The sequence below is a fragment of the Erinaceus europaeus genome, chromosome 11 (assembly GCF_950295315.1).
Source record: "Erinaceus europaeus chromosome 11, mEriEur2.1, whole genome shotgun sequence".
NCBI lineage: Eukaryota > Metazoa > Chordata > Mammalia > Eulipotyphla > Erinaceidae > Erinaceus > Erinaceus europaeus.
The window spans coordinates 47,447,690-47,467,127 of NC_080172.1; the positions used below are offsets into that span (position 1 = coordinate 47,447,690).

The following is a 19,438-nucleotide window of genomic DNA, read 5'->3' on the forward strand; positions in this document are numbered from 1 at the left end:
CCAGGGACCACCCAGCCCCCCTACCCCCAAACAGTAGGCCTCGAACTATTCTTCCAGGGGCTCTGCCCAGCACAAGCAGTGGCAACCTCTGAGAGGTGCCCAAACACGATGAAGACAATCTGTACTGTAAGCCTGCTACTTTTCTTTTTCTTCTTAGAGACAGATGCATAGAAAGTGAAAAAGAGGGAGTCGGGTGGTAGCGCAGTGGGGTTAAGCACACGTGGTGCAAAGCGCAATGGCCGGCGTAAGGATCCCGGTGGGAGCCCCCAGCTCCCCACCTGCCAGGGGAGTCGCTTCACAGGTGGTGAAGCAGGTCTGCAGGTGTCTGTCTTTTTCTCACCTTCTCTGTCTTCCCTTCCCCTCTCCATTTCTCTCTGTCCTATCCAACAATGAAGACATCAATAACAACAATAATAACTACAACAATAATAAAAAGACAACAAGGGTAACAAAAGGGAAAATAAATAAAATAAATTTTAAAAATGTGAAAAAGACTGGGGGCAGGGGTAGACAGCATAATGGTTATGCCTGAGGCTCTGAAGTCCCAGGTTCAATCCCTGAACCACCATAAGCCAGAGCTGACCAGTGCTCTGGTTAAAAAAAAAAAAAAAGTGAAAAAGACCACCGTACTGAAACTTCCTCCAGTGTAGTGGGGGCCAGGTATGAACTGAGGCAAAGCTGCACACTATCCAAGTGAGCTAGTTCAACAGCCCTAAATAATTTTTTTTTAATTTATTTATTTTCCCTTTTTGTTGCCTTTGTTGTTTTTCATTATTGTAGTTATTATTGTTGTTGTTGTTGATGTCGTTGTTGTTGGATAGGACAGAGAGAAATGGAGAGAGGAGGGAAAGACAGAGGGGAAGAAAAGACAGACACCTGCAGACCTGCTTCACTGCTTGTGAAGCGACTCCCCTGCAGGTGGGGAGCCGGGGGCTCGAACCGGGATCCTTACACTGGTCCTTGCGCTTTACCCTCTGCGCTACCACCTGACTCCCAATAAATAAGTTTTTATAAATATGTATGATGGCAGTCCAGGAGGTGGTGCAGTGGATAAAATGGTGGACTCTCAAGCATGAGGTCCTGAGTTCCCATGTGCTAGGTCCAGTATCCCACATGCTAGAGTGATGTTTTGGCTCTCTCTTTCTCTCGCTTCTCTTTCTCATAAATAAATGAGAGAGAGCAACCAGAGAGACAGCATGAGTACATTTGGAATGATTCCTGGAAGACTGGCTCTTATCATTTACTCTTATTGGGAGGGAGCCGTATCTGCCTAGTCTCCTTGTCCAGGATGTTGGGAGTAAGAACCAAAGCGATCAAGTAAGAGAACCCTCCCCACAGGCTCCAGGAACACCAAAGAGCTTAGCTGGACTGTGGGGTCTGGCCTTTTTAAGCAGGGGCACTCGAGGTCAGGGAGGAACAGCCTCCTGGTACACACAGGGCACAGGTTGACACCTCCCGCCCCAGCCAAGGCACCTTGTTGTAATAGCCGTAGGTGATGGTGTTGGGTACAATGCCCGCCTGCCGCATCTCAAGCATGACGCGCACGGACAGCACAGGCTGCCCATAGTGTGAGCACAGCTGCATCAGCACCCGGTAGCACACCTGGGCAGGAGAGGTGCAGGGTAAGTGGCCACTCCCACCCTGTCCTCCCCCGTTGTGATGTCTCTGGCCCCTCCTGCATGTACGCCAGCCTGTGGTTCCCATTGCAGGAGCACCTGCCGAGTCCATGGGAGGCCCATGGTCCCACCTGCCCTCCCTGGCCTTCATCTAGTCTCTTGCTCAGCAGGGACCAGGTGTGGGTACCCACCTCGTCGGGCAGCACCACCTTGCGGCTTTCCATCTGGCGCAGCACGTGGTAGGCTGTGTGCAGGGCGCGTACCCGGGATGGCGCCGAGCGTACATAGGCGGGCAAGCACAGGAACCACAGCCCATAACAGTGGCCAAGCAGGCAGCGGGACCACAGCTCAGGCACAGCTGCTGACTTCTGTGCCATCCGCTGCGCCACCTTCATCTCCTGGGGAGGACAGGACACACCGGGCTAAGGGTAGGGACAGGCAGAGTGGAAGCATCTCCTTCCCTGAGCTGGGGGTTGACCACTTAAGAGGCAGGAGCTGGGGGCACACACATAACTTCAGGCATGAAGTTGCAGGCACATGCCAGCCTTGGACATGGGCAGGGCCTGGAAGCAGCAAGAGCCCCTGGGTGTTAAGTGCACATAGTACTACGTGCAAGGACCTGGGTTCAAGCCCCCACTACCTACCTGCAGTAGGACACTTCACAAGAGGTGAGTAGTGAAGGAGGTCTACAGATATATATCTTTCTCTCTCCCTCCCCCTCAATTTCTCTGTCCTATAAACTAAAATAGAAAACAAAAGGGAGGGCCCGGGTGAAGCGCAAGGACCAGCATAAGGATCCTAGTTCGAGCCCCCGACTGCCCACCTGCAGGGGGGTCGCTTCACAAGCACTGAAGCAGGTCTGCAGGTGTCTTTCTTTCCTCCGTCTTACCCATCTCTATCCTATCCAACAACAACAATAACAATAAATACAACAACCAGGGCAACAAAATGGGAAAAAGATGGCCTCTAGGAGCAGTGGATTTGTGGTGCAGGCACCGAGCCCCAGTGATGACCCTGGAGGCAAAAAAAAAAAAAAGAAGAAAGAAAGAAAGAAACAGTGGCCACTGGGAGCGGTGAATTGGTAGTGCCAGCACTGAGCCCCAGCAACAACTTTGGAGGTAGAAAAAAAAAAATGGATGGGGGTCCCTGGACTCCTGCTGCAGTGCTCACAAGATTAGGATGCTGCAGCGTGGGAAGTGGTGCACTGGGCAATGTTGGATTCCTTTTTTATTATTATTTTTCATTTTAATGAGAGAAAGCTATATAAAGACACACAGGAAAAGACCAGAGTAGTGCTCAATTCTAGCTTATGGTAAAGCTGGGGATTGAACCTGGGACCTTGGAGTCTCAGGCATGAAAGTCTTTCGCAGAACCATTATGCTGTCTCCCCACTCCAGTGTTGAATTCTTAAGTATACGGTCACAAGTTCAATCCCCAGCATGGCATGTGCTAGAATGATGCTCTGAGTCTTTCTTTCATCTCTTCTCTTTCTTATTAATAAATAAGTACTGGGGTGGGAAGCGGTGCACCTCGTAGAGTGCATATATATATTACCATGTGCAAAGACCTAAGTCCAGGCCTCTATTTCCCACCTGCAGAGGGTAAGCTTCACAACTGGTAGAGCAGTGCTACAGGTGTCTCTCCCTTTCTCCCTTTTAACTTCTCTCTCTCTCTATCAAATAAAAGAGAAAAGGGGAGGGGGGATGCCTGTTAGGAGCAGTGGATCCATAATGCAGGCACCAAGCCCCAGTGATAACACTGGTGGCAAAAAAAAAACAAAAAAAACACCAGATTAGGGTACTACTACTACTACAGCCCAGATGGTGGTGCAGTAGATTAAGTGTTAGACTCTCAAGCATGAGCCCCCAAGTTCAATCCCTGGCTGCACATGTGCCAGAGTGGTGCTCTGCTTCTCTCTCTCTCTCTCATTAATAAGTAAATCTTTAAAAAAGAAAGAGGGGCCAGGTGGTGGCACACCTAGTTGAGTTTACACATTACAGTATGTAAAGAACCAGGTTCAAGTCCCCCAGTCCCCACATGCAATGAATGGGGAAGCTTCATAAGCAGTACAACAGTGCTGCAGGTGTCTCTCTCCCTCTTTATCTCCCCTTCTCTCTCAACTTCTCTGTCTCTCTCCTTCTTTATTTCCCCCTTCTCTCTCAACTTCTCTGTCTCTCTCCTTCTTTATTTCCCCCTTCTCTCTCAACTTCTCTGTCTCTATCCAAAATAATTTTTTTTAAAAAGAAGAAAAGATGGTATTACTGAGAGCATAACAGGTAACAGTGTGTGTCAGCCTTCTGTACCCTCCTCACACCCTATAAAGCAGGTGCTGTGGTGCCTGTGACAGGTGAGAGGGCTGATGCTAGAGTCCCCAGTCAGTGACAGGTGCCGCTATGGACCCCGTCCCTCTGGTTACCTGTTTGGTACGGCGGGGGGCAGGGCTGCTGGGTGCGCTACGGGATGAACCAGGAACAGGTAGAGCCCCGGCCTGCTCCTGGGGAGACTCAAACAGCTCGGCCCGCAGCTCTGGGAACCCGTCATAGCTAGAGGCAGAAAGGAAGGGTATGCAGTCAGCCACGCCAGCTGTAGAACTAGGAGGAGAGAAGAGACAGGAAGGTGCACTACTCACCAGTATTGAGGGAGGGGGTCGCTGCCCTCGGGGGCCACAGCAGGTTCCTCGGGGGGTGTGATGAAGACAGTGAGCTCACTTCCCGACAGTTCCTCTAGCTCCACCAAAGGTGTGGGCTCAGGCTTCTCTTGCTCAGGGTGAACCTGGGGTGACATAGGAAAGGGAAGCATCAGAACCATGGGCTGTGGGGCAGGTCTTCTGCAGGAAGCACAGCCACAGGGAAGGAGCAAGGGTGTGTGTGGTGGTGGGCGGGGGGTGAGCTGCCACATGTGGCCACTAGTGCTGTGCCGCCCCCCCACACCACAATACATGGGACGCATAGGTGTTTGCAGTGACCCTGGAGAAGCAGCAGCAGCAAGGAGGGCAGTGAGGGAGATAAGGGACAGTGCCCAACACCTTGTCAACACAAGAGTCGAAGAATTCGAGGGCGGCATGCCGAGCTGAGCCAAAGGAGCACTCCTCAATGAACTGAGAGAACATCTGTGTGTGTAGCAGCTGTGAGTACAGCTTGTGGCTGGAACGCTCCCGGGACTTTAGAAAGTCTGAAGAGAAATGTTGAGGGGGGTGGTGAGAAGATCCCCAGGACCCTTTAGCATGGCCACACCTCCCCTGAACCCCTTTCCAGGCTCCCAGCCCTTTGGTATTCAAGGTCACCAATGCCATAATCTTCTAGCTGATCTGTAACAGCACTCTAGGGGCCAGCTGAAGGGCTCACACCTCCAGAACCCCAGGCCCCTAAGTCCCTACCTTCTGTCTGCTGATCCCATCACACAAACTGGGGGACTCCCCACGGGTAGGGTCCTTTGCCCATGAAGGCAGCTTATCTTAGGTGGTACTGTCTGTGCCAGCCCCAAGGCTGGCTCCAGAGGACAGGGCCATAGCTATTTTATCTTGGTACCCTCACTCTCTTTCCAAGAGTACAGGGATCCAAGTCAGTGCCCTTAAAAATACTTGCTAAGGGAGTTGGGCGGTAGCACAGCGGGCTAAGCGCAGGTGGCGCAAAGCAAAGCACAAGGACTGGCATAAGGATCCCCCGGGGTTCGAGCCCCCAGCTCCCCACCTGCAGGAGTCGCTTCACAGGCAGTAAAGCAAGTCTGCAGGTGTCTATCTTTCTCTCCCCCTTTTTGTCTTCCCCTCCTCTCTCCATTTCTCTCTGTCCTATCCAACAATGATGACATCAATAACAACAACAATAGTAACAACAACAATAAAACAACAAGGGCAACAAAAGGGAAAAAAAAATTGCTGGACTGGCAAAATAGTTCACTTGAGTAGTGTGCTACTTTGCTATGTGCATAACATAAGCTCAAGTACAGCCTCCAGTGCACTGTCGGAAGCTTTGGTGGTGTGGTCTCTGTCACATTATCTCTGCCTTTCTATCTCTGTCTAAAAATAAAAAGTTTGTAGATTGAGGGGTAAGAGGTGGCTCACTAGGTAAGAGCACACATTTTACCCTAAATGGTGGGACAGTGCTGTGGTGTTTCTCTTTATCTCTCTGCCTCTCACTCTCTAGCTAAAACAAACAAACAAAAAACACAAGAGTCCACCAGGATAGGTAGAATCATATAGCCATAATCCCAGAGATAACATGAGTAACAAATAAATAAAGGGCAGAGGGTAGATAGCATAATGGTGATGCAAACAGTCTCTCATGCCTGAGGCTACAAAGTTCCAGGTTCAAGCCCCTGCACCACCATAAGCCAGAGCTGAACAGTGCTCTGGTAAAAAAAAAAAAAAAAAAAAAAAAAAAAAAGGGGGGGTGGGTGGGTTGGGCAGTAGCACAGTGGACTAAGCACACATGGCACAAAGCACAAGAACCGGTGCAAGGATCCTGGTTCATGCCCCTGGCTCCCCACTTGCAGGGGGGTGGAGGGGTCACTTCACAGGCTGTGAAGCAGGTCCGCAGGTGTCTTATCTTTCTCTCCTTCTCTGTCTCCCCTCTCAATTTCTCTGTCCTACCCAACAACAATAGCAATAACAACAATAACAATAATAACAAGGGCAACAAAAAATGGGGAAAAAATGGCCTCCGGGAGCAGTGAATTCATAGTGCAGTCACCAAGCCTCAGCAATAACCCTAGAGGCAATAATAATAATAATAATAATAATAATAATAATAATTTTTTAAAAAGTAGGACTGGGGAGTGGGGGAGATTGCATAATGGTTATGCAAAAAGATCTCCAGGGGGCTGGGCAGGTGACACACCAGGTTAAGCACACATAGTAAGAAGCACAAGGATCCAGGTTTGAACCCCCACTCCCCACCTCCAAGGGGGAAACTTCACGAGTGATGAAGCAGGTCTGTAGGTGTCTACCTTCTTCTTTCTCTATCTCCCCTCCTCTCACAACTTCTCTCTGTCCTATCCAATAAAATGGGGGGAAAATGGCCTCCAGAAGCAGTGGATTTGTAGTGCCAGCACTGAGCCCCAGTGATAACCCTGAAGGGGAAAAAAAAAAAAGACTTTCAGGGGTCAGGCAGTGGCTCATCTGCTTAAGCATACACATTAGTGTGGAAGGACACCAATTTAAGTCCCTGGTCTTCACCTGCAGAGGGAGGCTTCACAAGTGGTAAAGCAGTGCTGCAGGTGTCTGTCTGTCTCTTTCCCTCTCTACCTCCCCACCCCTCTCAATTTCCATCTCTATTCAATAATAATTAAATGAAGGGAGTTGGGTGGTAGTGCAGCGGGTTAAGTGCAGATGGCACAAACCGCAGGGACCGGCATAAGGATCCTGGTTTGAGCCCCCGGCTCCCCACCTGCTGGGGAGTTGCTTCACAGGCGGTGAAGCAGGTCTGCAGGTGTCTTTCTCTCCCCTCTGTCTTTCCCTCCTCTCTCCATTTCTCTCTGTCCTATCCAACAACAACGACATCAATAATAACTACAATAATAAAACAGCAAGGACAACAAAAGGGAATAAATATTAAAAAAAAAGATTTTTAAGTAAGTAAATGAAAATATTTAAAAAAAATAAAAAATAAAAACACTTTCATGCCTGAGGCTCCAAAGTCCCAGGTTTAATCCTCCATTCACCATAAACCAATACTGAGCAGTGCTCTGGTATCTGTATATTTCTCTCTCTCTCTGATTAAAATATAAATAAATAAAGTAGGACTGGGTAGACAGCATAGTGTTTATGCAAAAAGAATGATGCCTGAGGCTCCGAGGTCCCAGATTCAATCCCCTGCACCTCTATAAACCAAAGCTGAGCAGTGCTATCTATTATCTATCCATCTACCTATCCCACTAAAATGAGTAAATAAAATACAAAAAAGCAAAATAATAATTGCAACAGTGTGGTTCCTATCCCTGATGACTTCCCCATGCAGCTCAATACCTGGCCATCCATTAGTGAAACCCTCCCCCAGCAGAGACACCCCTTTTTTACCCTGTAGGAAGAATAAGTTGTCCACATCTCGAACCCCCTCCGAGGGGGCCTGGGTGAGCGGCCGCAGGAAGATGCGGTAACCCTTGAGCAGACAGGCCATGAAGCGGAGAAAGGCTCCCTGCACTTCACGCTCCAGCCGTACTCGCCGGCCACATACTGCCTCGTAGTCCGTCAACAGAAACTCCAAGGAGGCCTCCTCCTCGGGACCGGTGTATGCTGGGGAGGAGGTGGCGGGGTCAGGAGGGCCTTGTGGGCTTGTCCCCACTGCTGCCTCACTACTTTGAGCTTCAGCAGACCTCACGGCCAAAGTGACTGGACAGTCACCTGGAAGTGACACTTGCAAGTTTCCCCAACAGTAAATCCAACCCCCCCGACAGATTTTATTTATTTTTTTATTATCTTTATTTATTGGACAGAGACAGCTAGAAATCGAGAGGGAAGGGGGAGATAGGGAGGAAGAGAGGCAGAGAGGCACCTGCAGCCCTGCTTCACCACTCGCAAAGTTTTCCCTCTGCAGGTGGGGACCAGGGGCTTGAACCCTGGTCCTTACACATTGTAATACATGCACTCAACCAGGTGCGCCACCACCCAGTCCCAGATTTTTAAAAAATATTTATTTTATTTATTCCCTTTTGTTGCCCTTGTTATTATTGTTGTAGTTATTGATGTCATTGTTGGATAGGACAGAGAGAAATGGAGAGAAGAGGGGAAGAGAAAGAGACACCTGCAGACCTGCCTCACTGCCTGTGAAGTGACTCCCCTGCAGGTGGGGAGTCGGGGGGCTAGAACTGGGACCCTTACACTGATCCTTGCACTTTGCTCCACCTGCGCTTAACCCACTGCTCTTAATCCGCTGTGCTACTGCCTGACTCCCAGATTTTTAAAAATTTTTAAAATTTATTTATTTTCCCTTTTGTTGCCCTTGTTTTTTTATTGTTGTAGCTATTATTGTTGTTCTTATTGATGTTGTCATTGTTAGATAGGACAGAGAAATGGAGAGAGGAGGGGAAGATAGAGAGGGGGAGAGAAAGACACCTGCAGACCTGCTTCACCGCCTGTGGCTGGTGAGCCGGGGGCTTGAACTGGGATCCTTATGCTGGTCCTTGCGCTTCGAGCCACATGTACTTAACCTGCTGCGCTACTGCCTGTCTCCCAGATTTTTTTTTTTTCTGCTTAGCTCTGGTTTATGGTGATTCAGGGTATTGAACCTGGGACTGCAGAGCCTCAGGCATGAGAATCTCTTTGCATAACCATTGTTATCTATGCCCCCCCCCATTTTTTTTTTTTTAAGCAGAACACTGCTCAGCCCTGGGACCTTGAAGCACAAAGCATAGGCTTATTGTATAATCATTACACTGTCTCTTCCACCACCATTATTATTGTTGTTGTTGTTGTTGTTATTTATATCAGAGGACTGCTCAGCTCTGGCTGATGGTGGTGCTGTGGACTGAACCTAGGACTTCTGAGCCTCAAGCATCAGTTTTTTTGTATCACCACTATGCTATCTCCCCGGCCCAACACTGTTGAATGCCACTCCAGATAACTTAAACTGGAACTGGAGTTTTCCTCACTCCCACTAAATGTCATCCTTACTCCTCCAGCCTCCTCAAGTGAGGAAGTTCACCATCATCACTATTGATGCTGCTACTGCTATTACTATTGGAGGAGTGGTTGGTAGCTTCACACATGTCCAATTTCCCCACTTCCAGGTCAACTTTTTGCCATTCAGTCAGAGAGCTGGGGAGAAAGGGATAGGCAGAAAGGGGAAAGATACTGTTGTCCTCCAGTGCCCTGGCATTCCCATGTGATGCAGGGCTAGAACCTGGGCTATGTGCATGGCAAGGCATGCACACTACCCAGTAAGGTATCTCTATAGTGCCTTAAAGTTTATAACTATTTTTAAAGATCTACTATGTTTCTTCAGGGGAGATAGCATAATAGTTATGCAAAGAGACTCCAAAGTTACATCTTAGGCTCCAAAGTCCCACATTTAATCCCCTAAACTGCCATAAACAAGAGCTGAGCACTGCTCTAATTAAAATAATAATAGGGGCTTGGGTAGTAGTGCACCCGGTTAAGTGCACATACTACCACGTGGAAGGATTTCGGTTCAAGTCCCTGCTCCCCACCTGCAAGGGGGGCGATTCACAAGCGGTGAAGCAGGTCTGCAGATGTCTCTTTCTCGCTTCCTCACTACCCCTCCCCCATCCCTTCTCAATTTCTCTCTGTTCTGTTAAATAAAACAAGAAAAAAAGAAAAAAGAAAAAATGGCTGCTGGGAATGCTGGATTTGTAGTGCTGGCACTGAGCCCCAGCTATAACCCTCACAGCAGTAAGAATAACAACAATAATTTTTTTTGGTTTTTTTATATTTATTTATTTATTATTGGATAGAGATAGAACTGAGAGGAGCTGAGGAGATAGAGAGGGAGAGGAAGACAAAGAGATACCTGCAGCCCTGCTTCACCACTTGTGAAGCTTTCCCCCTACGGGCGGGGTGGGGGGAACCAGGGACTTGAACCTGGGACCTTGTGCACTGTAATGTGCCACCACCTGGCCCCCAACAACAATAATTTTTTAGTTACTGTATTTCCAGAAAGAGGGGCAGACTGCAAGAGAGAGAGAACCAGAGCAGCACTCTGGCACATTCAGTGCTAGGAACCGAACTCTACCTTGTAAATTCAGAGCTCTCCCACAGTGCTATCTCCTGGGCTACTGGAGCATTATAGTTAGTGACAATGCCCCCAACCCCCTCCTCCCTGCCAGGTGTCTTACTCTGATCCAGTTGCTGGTACAGGCTTGTCAGTGTGGCTAGCAGGACCTTATAAGGTCTTCGGGGCAGGGTCCGAGGGGAGAGGAGTTTCTTCTCCTCAGTCCTGTTGAACCAAAGAAAGGAAGAAGGATCAATGGGGCACCTTTCTGCCTCTCCACCCCCTTTCTCTCTGAGGCTGCCTCATACATTAGCCCCTGGAGGACCCTCTTCACAGCCCCCCAAAATGCTAGCATGCTCACTGGAAGAGTGTGTTGGTGTCAAGGTCCACACAGATGACATCAGAGGGTGGGTCATGTAGATCAAAGTAGCTAGAGTGGATACCCACGATGAAGGGCACAGGGGCACTCAGCACGTCAGCCAGCACCAGCGGGCACAATGGGATGTAGGGGCACTGCCAGTGCAATGGGAAGATCATCTGGAACATTGAGGAGTATGGGCAGTGAGCAAACGGACGAGCTGCAGTGAGGGCATGGGGGACACTTGGGTATGTGTCCCTGGAGGGGGATGCCCACTGAGAGGCTGGTGGGGGAGGGCTGTGCCCAGAAGGTTGAGGAGCCCTCCCCAGGGAAGAAAAAGTAAGGAGCAGCCTGGGAGGTGGTACAGTGGATAAAGCATTGAAGCCTGAGGTCCCAAGTTTGATTCCTAGCATCACCTATACCAGAGTGATACAATGATATTCTCTCTCTCTCTCTCCCATTCTTTCCCTCTCATAAATAAATAAATGGGGGCGGGGAGACTATGGTACATAGTCCAGCAGACAACATTACCATGCACAAGGACCCATGTTTAACCCCCCAATCCCTACCAGCAGGGGAGAAACTTCATGAGCAGTGAAGCAGTGCTTTCTTCACTTTCTGCCACCAGAAATGGATCCTACCCAGTGAGCTATCTCCCCAGAGCCTTGAAGTTTATGATTATTTTTTAAAGATTTACTGTGTTTCTTTAGAGAAGACAGCATAGTGGTTATACAAAGAGATAACCCAGGGACTGGGTGGTGGCGCACCTGGTTGAATGCACATGTTACAATGCGCAAGGAGCCAGGTTCACGCCCCTAGTCCTTAGCTACAGGAGGAAAGCTTCACAAGTGGTGAAACAGTGCTGCAGGTCTCTCTCTGTCTCTCTCCATCTCTATCATCCCTTTCCCTCTGAATTTCTGGCTGTCTCTATCCAATAAATAAAGATAATAAAAAAAATTAAGAGATAACCCACTTCCACCCGAATTTCTGTTTCTATCCAATAAATAAAAAATAAATATTTAAAAGTAAGCAAATAAATAAAGGATGGGTGGTGGCATACTGGGTATAGAACACCTGTCACCATACACAAGGACAGAGGTCCAAGCACTTCACAAGTGGTGAAGCAGTGCTGCAGGTGTCTATCTCCCCCTTCCCTCTCAATTTCTCTTAACAAATAATTTAATGAATAAAAAGAAATAATAAATAAGTAAATCTTTAAATAAAAAAGGAGAGCCCAGTCTGGGATGGAAGTACCAGGAAGAGCCCTAGGGAGGCACTCACAGACACAAGGGCCTCGCAGACACTGGTGAGGAGGTCTGGCCGCAGCGAGTGGACAAGCAGTTTGTGCTCTGTCAGCACAGCCAGCAGCAGTGTGACAGCCAGTTCGGGGCCCAGGCTCTGTAGCAGCTGCAGGAAGCTGGCACCACTGCAGGCAGTGCCAGGATGGGTGTAGATGGTCACCAAGAGACCCTGAGACCCTCTCCCAACCACTATGCCCAGACAACACATGACCCTGACTACTGAGCCCATTTGCCTGCTCTCTTGTGTCCTGGGGCCTCAGAGCCCCCCACCAGACACCTACCTGAGGGGCAGGGGGGATGACACAGGCTGGCAGAGGAGCAGGTTGTCATAGGGAGACATCTGGGAGGCAGAGGAGCCCTGGTCAGGATGGGAAAGGCTCCTCCCACCCTAGCCTTAACCTCCTCTCCAGACCCCCAACACCCAACCCTCACCTGCACCAGGATGCGAGGTCTCTGCGGAGAAGGGAAGGGGACATTGTGAATGAAATGAGAGATGTGCCTGGGGGAAGAGAGGGAGGATGGTCAGAGGCAGGCTCCTGGCAGCCACATTGGCACCATTTCCCCATTTGCTAGGACTTTGAATTGCATTAGCCCTGGCAGCCTCTGTATTAGATGCCACAAGCCTTACCAGAAGGTCCCCTCTGGCCATGCCCAGCCCTCAGCAAGTGCCAGATGGCACATGGTGGTTCTGCCATAAACAAACCACAGTACCCACCCCTCCCTGACCTCGTCCCTCTCTCTGGGCCACCCAGCATCTTCAGCAACCCTTCCCGGTGTCAGGGAGCTGTACTCACGCTTCCAGGGGTAGGCGGTGGGGGCCCGAGACAGAGTAGCGGTAGAGGAAAGTGAGGAAGGCTCGGAAGGCGGGGAAGGCAGGCCAGCGGGACAGCACTGCAATGGCTCGGCGGCTGCGCACTGCCCGGCCCTCCAGCGGTCGTCCCCGCTCCACCGCACTCAGCAGACCCAACGCCCGTGCCTGACGCTCCGATAGTCTGGCCCTTGGGAAGGCCTCATAGAACTGCAGAGCAGCACCGTACACCTGGGGTGTGTGTGTGTGTTTGTGTGTGTGTGTGAAGAGGTACAAGGAGGGCTGATCAGATGGGGCACAAAGAGCCAGACCCCTCATCAACATCCCCCTATACACATACACCCACCTTATCACCAGCTGCACCTGTGAGCACGAAGGTGGAGAAGACGGGCACAGGGTACTTGGTCTGAGCAGGCCAGCACTCAATAGTGGCCCCCATGGGCAGGCAGAAGACAGGGACGGACTCAGGCAGCGGGAATGCTTCATTGTCCTCCTCTGGGTAGCGGCCCAGCAGCTCTGCACACCCACAAGAATGGGGTATTAAAAATAAGGGGGTGGGAGTAGGGTGGTAGCACAGCGGGTTAAGTGCAGGTGGCACAAAGCGCAAGGACTGGCATAAGGATCCCAGTTCGAGCCCCTGGGGACTCCACCTGCAGAGGAGTCCCTTCACAAGCAGTGAAGCAGGTCTGCAGGTGTCTGTCTTTCTCTTCCCCTCTGTCTTTCCCTCCTCTATTTCGCTCTGTCCTATCCAACAACAACGACATCAATAACAACTACAACAATAAAACAACAAAGGCAACAAAAGGGAATAAATAAATATTTTTTAAAAGTTCTTAAAAGAAAAAAGGAAGCATTATCAGACTCCAAGGAGACCCCGGAAGAGCAAGGAGACATGAGAGACATGAGCACTGGGGTTGCCAAAGGGGCAAACCAAGGGACTTGGGGTTAATGGGTAAGGGACAGAGGGGTACTCACCTGCCTCATACACCAGTGTGTTGGCCTTGGCCAGGCCCACCTTGTAGCACAGGTATACTGCTGGGCCCCACTGCTCCAGGGAACAGCAAGAGACAGAGTCACAGTTAGAAAAGGTTTCGTGACGTGGGTGTTTGTTTTTTTGGGGGGGGGCCTGATTTCTCCATCAGATCCAAGTAGTTTCCAGTGTTAAGAACTCCTGGGTGGTGGGTGGTAGGGGATAGCATAATGGTTATGCAAAAAGACTCTCATGTCTGAGACTCCAAAGTCCCAGGTTCAATACCCCCGCTCTGGTAAAAAAACAAAAGCAAAAATGCCCACCAATTTGGTACACACACACACACACACACACACACACACACACCAGACACCCCTAATTCAGGTCCATTCAGACTATCAGAGACCTTGGATGTGCTCAAGGGGTGCAGGCCTCTACTCCAGCCCAGCGTCCCACTCACCATGCCAGGGTTGAGGTTGCGAGGCAACCGGCAGTACGTGTGAGGGGTACCCTCACCCTTGCTGGGCAGCACCAGGCAGAGGTCGGTGATGCCCAGGGCATGCAGCCCAGCGCCCTCTGCTGCCCGCCGGTAAGTGAGGTAGGTGCGGGGGTGCCCGGGGCCTGGGGGGGCCAGGTTGGCTGAGTGACTGTAGGGTGTTGTGTCCAGCACTTGAAAGCCAGGCTTGGGGCGCTCCTTCCCCTCATACAACACCCTAGATGCAGAGAGGAAACTGACATTCAGCACAAGGTAGACAGGCCCAGTCCTGCCCCATCTGTCTGTTGCACACTCAGCCTTGCCCAACAACACCTGCTCAACTCTGCCCTCCAGGGCCCCGTGTAGCCTCTGCAGCTGGACCTCCTGATCAGTAACAATACCACAGCCTGCTGTGGCTCCCAAATCCATTAGCAAACACTGAGGATAGCATGCTTAGGGAGTTTGGAAGTGACTGAAGCAACAGACATGCAAGCATGAGGTCCTAGGTTCAATCCCCAGCGTCAAATATGCCAGAATGGTGCTCTGGTGCACACTTTCTCTCTTAAGATGTACTCCTAAGTGACATGAAGCGCAAGGACCGGCATGAGGATCCCAGTTCGAGCCCCCGGCTCCCCACCTGCAGGGGAGTCGCTTCATAAGCAGTAAAGCAGGTCTGCAGGTGTCTATCTTTCTCTCCCCCTCTCTGTCTCCCCTCCTCTCTCCATTTCTCTCTGTCCTATCCAACAACTATGACAACAATAATAACTACAACAATAAAAAAACAAGGGCAATAAAAGGGACTTAAAAAAAAAAAAAAAGATGTATGCCTGTATTAACATGAGGAGACAACCAGAACATCACCCTGCCACATGCAATGCCAGGAATCAGACTTGGGACCTCATGTTTGAGAGCCCAACAACACTTCATCCACTGCCTTCCACGTAGCTGATTTTCTTTCTTGTTGAGCACACATGTTAGAATACACAAGGATCCAGGTTCAAGCCCCTGGTCCCCACCTGCAGGGAAAAAGTTTCACAAGTGGTGAAGCAGTGCTACAGGTGTCTGTCTCCCACCCCTCTCTACTACCCTCTTCCCTTTCAATTTCTGGCTGTCTTCATCCAATAAATAAATAAAGATTTAAAAAATTGCTGTGGGCATATATACTGTACTTGCAACCATGATGTCTCAAGCCAAATACATGTCATGGTTCTCTCTCTTTCTCTTTCGCATGAAATAAGTAATGTAGCCAGAAGGTGGTGCAGTGGCTACAACATTTGACTGTCAATCATGAGGTCCTGAGTTCAATCCTTGGCATTGCATGTACCAGTGCAATGCTCTGGTTCTCTCCCTCATGTCAATAAATAAAATTGTTTTAAAATTAGTTTTAAAGTTATCTTTATGTATTGGATAGAGAGAGCCAGAAATCGAATGGGAAGGGGGTGATAGGGAGAGAAACAGAGAGACACCTGCAACACTGCTTCACCACTCACAAAGCTTTCCCCCTACAGGTGGGGACCAGGGCCTTGAACCCAGGTCCTTGCACATTATAACATGTGTGCTCAATCAGGTGCATCACCACCCAGCCCCAATAAATAAAATCTTAAAAGTAAATGAAGTAGGATAAATCTTCAGAAAATGAAAAATAAAATTAAAGTGCTAAAAGTAAATGCTACTATTTGTCAACTCTGTGCTAACTCTCTTACGTGGGTCAGCGCACCCAATTTTGCTTGTCAACTCATAACAGTTCTTGTTAGCCCCATTTTTCAGAAGAGGAAACAGAAAATAGGCCAAGAGGAGGTCAGTAAGTTGCTCAAAATCACATAGCTCACAAGAAGCAGCACTAGCCCATAAACCCAAATCCAGGCAAGCATTCAGTGCACACAGCCTACACTCCTTCTCCCAGAGCCCCTCCATACCCCTGGTGCCAGCACATACCCCAGCTCCACAAGGGGGGGCTTGTCCCGGCCCCTGCGGTAGCAAATGACAGGCTGTGTCCCTCCCAGGAGCCCGCTGCTGAGCTCCAGAGGGTGGCCCCCAGCCGAAGCCTGGATGCAGGTATAGCCTTGGGGCACCTCTTCGCCCAGGGCCCTGGCAATGACAGCCACATCAGTGATGGGCTCTGCTGGCCGGGGAGGGCGCAGGGGCCCACTGGACTCAGGAACCCAGGTCTCCTCAGGGATGGGTGCTCCGTTGCCAGCAAGCCCAGCAATCACGAAGTAATCCACCAGTCGGGGGGGCCGCTCCTCCGCCATGGCCCCCCCCTCGTTCATGGCATCTGGAATGGACAGAGTAAGGAAGCTGAAGTGGCCATGGCAACCGCTGCTGTGGTCACCCTGCCCCCACCCCAGTCCTCCAGAAGACAGGTAGGACTGGCAGCCAGCCAATCCCCAACTCTCCCACCTGTGACATCACTGGTCCCTCACCCTACCCCCACCACAGCCCTTTAAAGAGACCAGGACCCCAGGGGAAAAGGTGTGGTGGGTGGAGCTCCAAAGGACTGGGGTCCCTGGCAGCAGGGTCATCCAAAGGTGGGGAGGGGGTTCCAGGAAAGGCTGAGGACCCAGTGCCCATAGTGGAGGAGGGTGAGGAGGATATAGTGGCGGATGAGGTGTGTCAACCACTACTGGGGAAGATGTGGAACTGTATCCTGGAGACAATAATCCTGTAAATCATTATCACCTCAGTGAAGTAAACTTGAAAAAAAGAAAAAGACTACGGTCCTGCCTGCAGACATGCCCCAGTTCTTCCTCCCCCCCCCCCCGAAAAAAAAAAAACTGAAACTGGGCTCCACACACAGCTAAGCTGGGCTTTGATAGGCAGTCACCATTACAAGCTCCCTTCTCCCCTCTGCACACACACATCATGTCATGACACAGAGACTACAGGCTCTGCCACAACAGCCTGCAGTAACAACTGGCTGGCCCCCTTGGTACGCCATCATATTAACTAACCTCAGACTTTTTTTGTGAGTTCACACTGGCCTTTGCTGAGAACACTAGCAGGGGCCAGCTACTGTTTGTTCTTGCAGAGTGGACCCCAATGCAATACTCAAGAACCCACACATTTCCAGAAAAATCCACCAAACCCCAACTTTCAAGTTTTGTCACAGTACTCAAGAATCCTTTTTCTTGGTTTGACTCCACCAGCACAGCCACCACACCCTAAAAACAGGGCTCTCTCAGTTCCCAGAGCACTAGCGGTCCCAGCTGGGGTGCACAGCACAAGGCAGAAGACAGTGGGAGGCACCCTGGCCCTCCTCATCCTTGGATCCCCCTTCCCCAGGCCCACCACTGGGTCTGGGTAACTTCTTACCTGCCTCCATGGCCCAGCCCCAGACAGCAGGAACCCCAGAGGTCCAGGGGAGCCCCGGGGTACAGATGCTGGGAAAGAACAAGACGGTGACCCGATGCAGAGGAAGGAGGCAGTGGGGTGCTCGCTAGGGGAAGGGAGGTGACTTCCTCAAACAGTGGAGGGGGAAGCTACAGCTCAGCGGAAGTCAGCTTAGGGGTGGGGGGGCTGCTGGTGTGGGGGTGCAGTTAAATCGCCTCACCGTGACCAGCTGAGAGCCCACACCTGTGACGGAGCTGCAGAGGAGGCAGGTCGGCCCGGGGTGCAGCCCCGTCACCCCCACCATTGCCCAGGGAAGTCAGGGGACCTCAAGAGCCTGCCGGCCACATGCACACACCCCAATTCCGGCTAAATTTAGCACCCCGACTGGGAGGTGCGGCCAGGAGTCCGCGTCAGCCTCCGGATTTAGTTCTGGGGCGCAGCCACGTCCCTCAGGCCCTGCAAACGAGCGGGAGCCCCCCGCGCCGGGTGGGCTGCACCGGGGGTCGCGCGGGGTGCAGGATCCACCAACTGGTGTCCCCTCGCGGGTCCGGGGGGGATTCCGGCGTGAGCAGCCCGGGGAGGGGGCGCGTGACCCGGGCACGAGGCTGCAGGCTGGGGGACACCGCGCGCCGCCGCCCGCCCTCCACTTTCACTTCCCCGGGGCGAAGGAAGCGGAACCAGATGTGCACGCAGGGCACAGCTGGCCGCCCCGCCCGCCGCCCCTACCTGCCGCCCCGCGCTCCCCGCCGGCCCGCGGGCTGCAGGGCGAAGGCGGGCTGGCGGGCCAGCGGGCCAGCGGCGGGGGCTACCCGGCCCCCGACATGGCGGTCCCGACGCGGGCCCGCTCCCGGCCGGCGGGCGGCGAGGGCAGGCGGCGCGCGGGGCGCCCAGGAAGGCCGGGCCGGGCCGGGCCGGCGCCCCCGCCGCTGCGCACGCTATGCTCCGGCTCCTAGCCTGGCTCCGGCGCTCCTCACCCCGCGCGGGCCGCCGGCCGTGACCCCGCGGGGCCAGCCAGCGCCCGCCTGCAGCGCGACCCCTGGCGGCTGGGAGGGCCCCCTGCACCCGGACCTCCGCCAACACCGGGCGACACCGCAGGACGCTGACTCCCGGCGGTTCAATCTTCCACACTAACATAAACCAGAGCTAAGCAGTGCTCTGGTTAAAAAATATAAAAATAAGGGACCGGATGGTGGCGCACCTGGTTGAGCGCACATTACAGTGAGCAAGGACCGAAGTTTGAGCCTCTAGTCCCCACCTCCAAGGGGAGAGCTTTGCAAGTGGTGAAGCAGGGTTGCAGGTGTCTCTCTGTCTCTCTCCCTCTCTCTCTCTTCTCTCTCAATTTCTGGCTGTCTCTATCCAGTAAATAAAGATAAAAATCGTTAAAATTTAATAATAATAATATTATTATGTAATTTTTTTTTCTTCCTCCAGGGTTATTGCTGGGCTCGGTGCCTGCACCATGAATCCACCGCTCCTGGAGGCCATTTCCCCCCCCCCCTTTTTGTTGCCCTAGTTGTTGCAGCCTCGTTGCGGTTATTATTGCCATTGTTGATGTTGCTTTGTTGTTGGATAGGACAGAGAGAAATGGAGAGAGGAGGGGAAGACAGAGAGAGGGGAGAGAAAGATAGACACCTGCAGACCTGCTTCACCGCCCGTGAAGCGACTTCCCAGCAGGTGGGGAGCCAGGGGCTCGAACCGGGATCCTTACGCCGGTCCCTGCGCTTTGCGCCACGTGCGCTTAACCCACTGCGCCACCTCCCGACCCCCTATAATTACTTATTTTAATGAGAAAGATGGGGTGTGTGTGTCGGGAGGGAGATACTAAAGCATCACTCAGCTCTGGCTTATGGTGGCACTGGGGATTGAACCTGGGACCCAAGAGCTCCAGGCATGAAAATCTTTTGCATTATGCTATCT

At 51.6% G+C, this 19,438-nt stretch overlaps 1 protein-coding gene across 5 annotated transcripts in view; it reads right to left on the bottom strand.

Moving 5' to 3' along the window:
* DENND4B (DENN domain containing 4B) overlaps window positions 1-18,446 on the bottom strand; it is a 23,597-nt gene extending 5,151 nt beyond the window's left edge. The window contains exons 1-19 of one of the 5 annotated variants that reach the window (XM_060201463.1): window positions 18,248-18,369; window positions 17,504-17,571; window positions 16,127-16,466; window positions 14,177-14,429; window positions 13,722-13,791; window positions 13,093-13,262; window positions 12,733-12,977; window positions 12,371-12,437; window positions 12,220-12,278; window positions 11,919-12,063; window positions 10,641-10,816; window positions 10,404-10,504; window positions 7,630-7,845; window positions 6,531-6,683; window positions 4,642-4,787; window positions 4,246-4,388; window positions 4,033-4,159; window positions 1,808-2,014; window positions 1,474-1,602 (exon numbers count right to left, since the gene is read on the bottom strand). In XM_060201463.1, coding sequence (XP_060057446.1) covers window positions 1,474-1,602; window positions 1,808-2,014; window positions 4,033-4,159; window positions 4,246-4,388; window positions 4,642-4,787; window positions 6,531-6,683; window positions 7,630-7,845; window positions 10,404-10,504; window positions 10,641-10,816; window positions 11,919-12,063; window positions 12,220-12,278; window positions 12,371-12,437; window positions 12,733-12,977; window positions 13,093-13,262; window positions 13,722-13,791; window positions 14,177-14,429; window positions 16,127-16,466; window positions 17,504-17,513 — 2,757 coding nt within the window. In that variant the 5' untranslated portion in view covers window positions 17,514-17,571; window positions 18,248-18,369. Of the gene's footprint in view, window positions 1-1,473; window positions 1,603-1,807; window positions 2,015-4,032; window positions 4,160-4,245; window positions 4,389-4,641; window positions 4,788-6,530; window positions 6,684-7,629; window positions 7,846-10,403; window positions 10,505-10,640; window positions 10,817-11,918; window positions 12,064-12,219; window positions 12,279-12,370; window positions 12,438-12,732; window positions 12,978-13,092; window positions 13,263-13,721; window positions 13,792-14,176; window positions 14,430-16,126; window positions 16,467-17,503 lie in introns of all 5 variants that reach the window. The other 4 variants (XM_060201465.1, XM_060201464.1, XM_060201466.1 and 1 more) reach the window with 4 other exon arrangements.
* Window positions 18,447-19,438: the final 992 nt, after the last annotated feature.